General features: G+C 49.3%; 1 protein-coding gene across 1 annotated transcript; it reads left to right on the top strand.

Annotated features, from left to right (window-relative positions):
• Window positions 1-289: 289 nt before the first annotated feature.
• Window positions 290-2,761, top strand: LOC113578811 (vitelline membrane outer layer protein 1 homolog). Its single transcript, XM_027012276.2, has 4 exons — window positions 290-560; window positions 1,030-1,368; window positions 1,837-1,949; window positions 2,367-2,761. The coding sequence occupies exons 2-4, from the start codon at window positions 1,084-1,086 to the stop codon at window positions 2,674-2,676; spliced, it is 708 nt and encodes a 235-aa protein (XP_026868077.2). The 5' UTR covers window positions 290-560; window positions 1,030-1,083; the 3' UTR covers window positions 2,677-2,761.
• Window positions 2,762-3,309: the final 548 nt, after the last annotated feature.

Below are 3,309 nucleotides of genomic sequence, written 5' to 3' on the forward strand. Positions count from 1 at the left end.
GGTGGCTGTAGCCCCCCTAAAACAGGCCTAACGACACCCATGTTTTCAATCAGCAGATTCTTCTGCACATTTTGTGCAATTACATATTTCCACCCGAGTGGTCGACAAATTCCCCAAACATACGTACTGCAGCTTTAAACTGAACAAAAAATTCTTCAGAATTTTCTACAGATAGCATGATGCTATCTAGGAAAGGCACACAGGATACAGTTGAAAATTTAGATTTCACCTAGGGCTCCCAATAGGTTAGCGTCGCCACCTGGGAACGTCACCTTTGGGATAGGTTACTGCAGGCATCGATCATCATCACATCCTGACAAATCCGCCAAAAGCTGCCCATCCATCCCACCACATGAGCTGTTATTGTACTGTATGGATAGATCTCCGATTGTCAGCATGCACCTTTATGTGTGAATCTCGGTCCTGTTACAGAAGGACTACTGCATTTAATGCAGACCAGTACTATAAGTGTGGGAAAAAGGAGTGAAAGCACACCTTTCTTTCTGTGCTCCACAGAACTGCGAGTGGTGGGGGCTCCTCCAACAGCCTGCCTGACTTAAGTAAATAATTGTTAACCTTTAATCGTCTTTCACCTCTGCTTTGATGTTCCCTCAGGGTCAGGATTAGCGTGAGCCTTGAGGATCCATTTGTGGACTCAGCATCGTGGGAAAGCCACACACTGCTCGTTTAACCTGGACTGACTTTGGGTCACTGACATTTTAATATTGAACAGAGGTTTTTGGTTTTAACTTTGCTTGTTGTAATGCCTTTATTTGGCATGTTCTTCTGCTGCACTTAGCAACTTGCAGCGTTGTCAGACTTGTAGAAAAATAAGTTTGATTTTAATACTGTGGAGTATAGACAGTTGCTAATTGCATTCAAAATATGTGCTAATGTTGTTTTGACAATTTTGAAAATGAGGTTTTATTGTCTGATAGAAGAAAAATGATCTCTGAAAGCTTTTAGAAACACTCTAAAAACACAATGTCACAGTAGTTTCTCTAGTCATCCAAACTTGTTCTCTGACAGCTGTAGCTTCCCAGGCCCAGGAAAGTGAATGATTAACCATGATAAGCCCATGAGATGACAGCATGGTGTCTCAGCTATAAAGCTTTGAGAGGGAGTGTGTGTGTCTGTGAAGACATGACCATGGCGTTCACCCGTGTTCTGGCTCTGTGCTTTCTGGCGCTGGTGGGCTCGGCACAGTGCGGGTCAGTGAAGAACCCCTTTGTGATTCGCTCTGGCACGAGCTTTGCATCCCGTCCATATTCCTCCTTGCTGACGGTGCCCAATGGCGAACAGTTTGGCCTGTGGACATGGCCTGAGATGTGCCCTGATAACTTCTTTGCTGTGGGGTTCAGCCTGAGGGTAATGTCACTACAGTGGGAGTCAGTCTGAGGGCAATGTCATTGCCGGGGTGGGGTGGGAGTGTCAGTCCGAGGGGACTGCCGTGAGGGAAACATCTGATGGGAATGTCATTTCTGCAGGGGTCATTGTTGTAGGTGTCAGTCTCGAGGGGACCATCTTGCTGTGGGGGTCAGTCTGAGGGGAACACTGTTACTGTGGGGTCAGTCTGAGGGGAACATCTTGCTGTGGGGGTCAGTCTGAGGGGAACACTGTTACTGTGGGGTCAGTCTGAGGGGAACATCTTGCTGTGGAGGTCAATCTGAGGGGAATGCCATTACTGTGGGGTCTGTCTGAGGGGAACATCTTTTGCTGACACTCTTAGTGCCATGTAGTACTTTGGGCATCCTGATCTTATTGTTTTGCTCTAAAAGTGAAATAGAATAGTAGAGTACTTATTTATGCCAGTAAGAAGTGCATGCCTCTCCGCAGGTTGAGACGAATCAGTACGGGGGAGATGACACTGCTCTGAACGGAATCCGTCTCTTTTGTGGTCAAAACGGAGACAGGAGCTTTCTCTACACTGTGGAGTCCAACACGGGCTAGTGAGTCCAGACACAACCTTCCACTGGCCCTTTCAGTGGGCCAACGCGCCTTGTTTCTGTTACAAAAAAAAAACAAAAAACAAGCAGGCTCATAACTTTGAACACAGCAGCAAGATCTAGCCATGCAGGCTCTGTAAGAAAAGAGCTCAAATGACCTCCACTGGAGCAGCTGGTGCTTGCTTAGCAAGCACTCAGTATCTAGGAGGACAACTGCAAATCCACGACCAAACTCAGCCCTTGTTTGTGGACATAAGACAAGGTTCTGGGCGCTGCACTGCATCTCACAGTCCCTTCGTGAATCCTTTTATCCACAAACCGTGTAGGCAAAACAGCTGCCCTGCGTTTGATGGAAAGAGCCTGCTTGTTTGAAAATATGGCAACTGCCCTGCTGCCCCTTAACCGCCTCCTGCCTCTCAGCTTCGGCGAGTGGACCGATCCGCAGTGGTGTCCAAGCGGAACCCTCGTCTCCTTCCAGCTGCGCGTGGAGACGCACCGGGGCATGTTCGGCGACGACACCGCTGTCAACAACATCCGCTTCCGCTGCAGCAGCAACCCCACGCTGGAGGGCCAAGGCATGCCCTGGGGCGACTACAGCCACTGGAGCCCTGAGTGTTCGGAGGGCGGTATCTGTGGCATCGAGACCAAGATGGAGCCGTACCAGGGCGGCCTGGATGACTCGGCGCTCAATGACGTGCGCTTTCACTGCTGTAGCAGGGGTGGGCAGTGAGGCAGCACTGCTTGAGTAAGAGACACAGGGAGGGTGGGCCGTGGTGAGCGCTTATGTTCATGTTCGTCATGAATGGTTTGAATGCTCCGAGATATTAAACGGAGGCTAGCCCTTTGTTTTGCGTCTGATTCTTTGATTTTCTTTATTACAGCAGTAATTTGTTTTCTGACTAACGGATATTGACGGGATCGTACAATCGGCGCCTGCGCTGCTGTTGTTATTCGTAAGACGCTTCGGCCCTCAGTTCCGTCTTTATCTTGGGTTTGTTCTGCTGATTCAGGAATCAGGCAGTCAACATCGGCGCCGGCCCAGCGGACTTTCAGCACAACTCTAGCGCTGAATGAGACTGTCAGCGGGAAATGTCCCGGGCAGAACAAACACGCAAAGCCGTCGGGCCCATCTTCCTGTCGCTATGCTTATGCCTGCTGTCACAGTAACGCACAATTATATTACCATTCGGACGCACTCAGCGTTATCTCTTAACACACGTCACTAAAGCTGCGGACATGGGCGCAGCCAGGAGAATAGCGCTTCCCGTGATTAGTGGGTGATAATTTGCGGCATCGGAGCGAACCATAGCTCAACACTTCTGCTGACACATGATGCTTAGCCTTCTGTTCTGATTCTCATTAC

The sequence above is a fragment of the Electrophorus electricus genome, chromosome 5, assembly GCF_013358815.1.
Source record: "Electrophorus electricus isolate fEleEle1 chromosome 5, fEleEle1.pri, whole genome shotgun sequence".
Taxonomy (NCBI): Eukaryota; Metazoa; Chordata; class Actinopteri; order Gymnotiformes; family Gymnotidae; genus Electrophorus; species Electrophorus electricus.

What these genes read in the sequence shown, in the direction of transcription:
- LOC113578811 (XM_027012276.2), top strand. Translation starts at nt 1,084, where the DNA reads ATGACAGCATGGTGTCTCAGCTATAAAGCTTTGAGAGGGAGTGTGTGT. An exon ending in CTGTGGGGTTCAGCCTGAGG is followed by an intron (nt 1,369 to 1,836) that starts GTAATGTCACTA and finishes GCCTCTCCGCAG; the next exon opens with GTTGAGACGAATCAGTACGG. An exon ending in GTGGAGTCCAACACGGGCTA is followed by an intron (nt 1,950 to 2,366) that starts GTGAGTCCAGAC and finishes CCTGCCTCTCAG; the next exon opens with CTTCGGCGAGTGGACCGATC.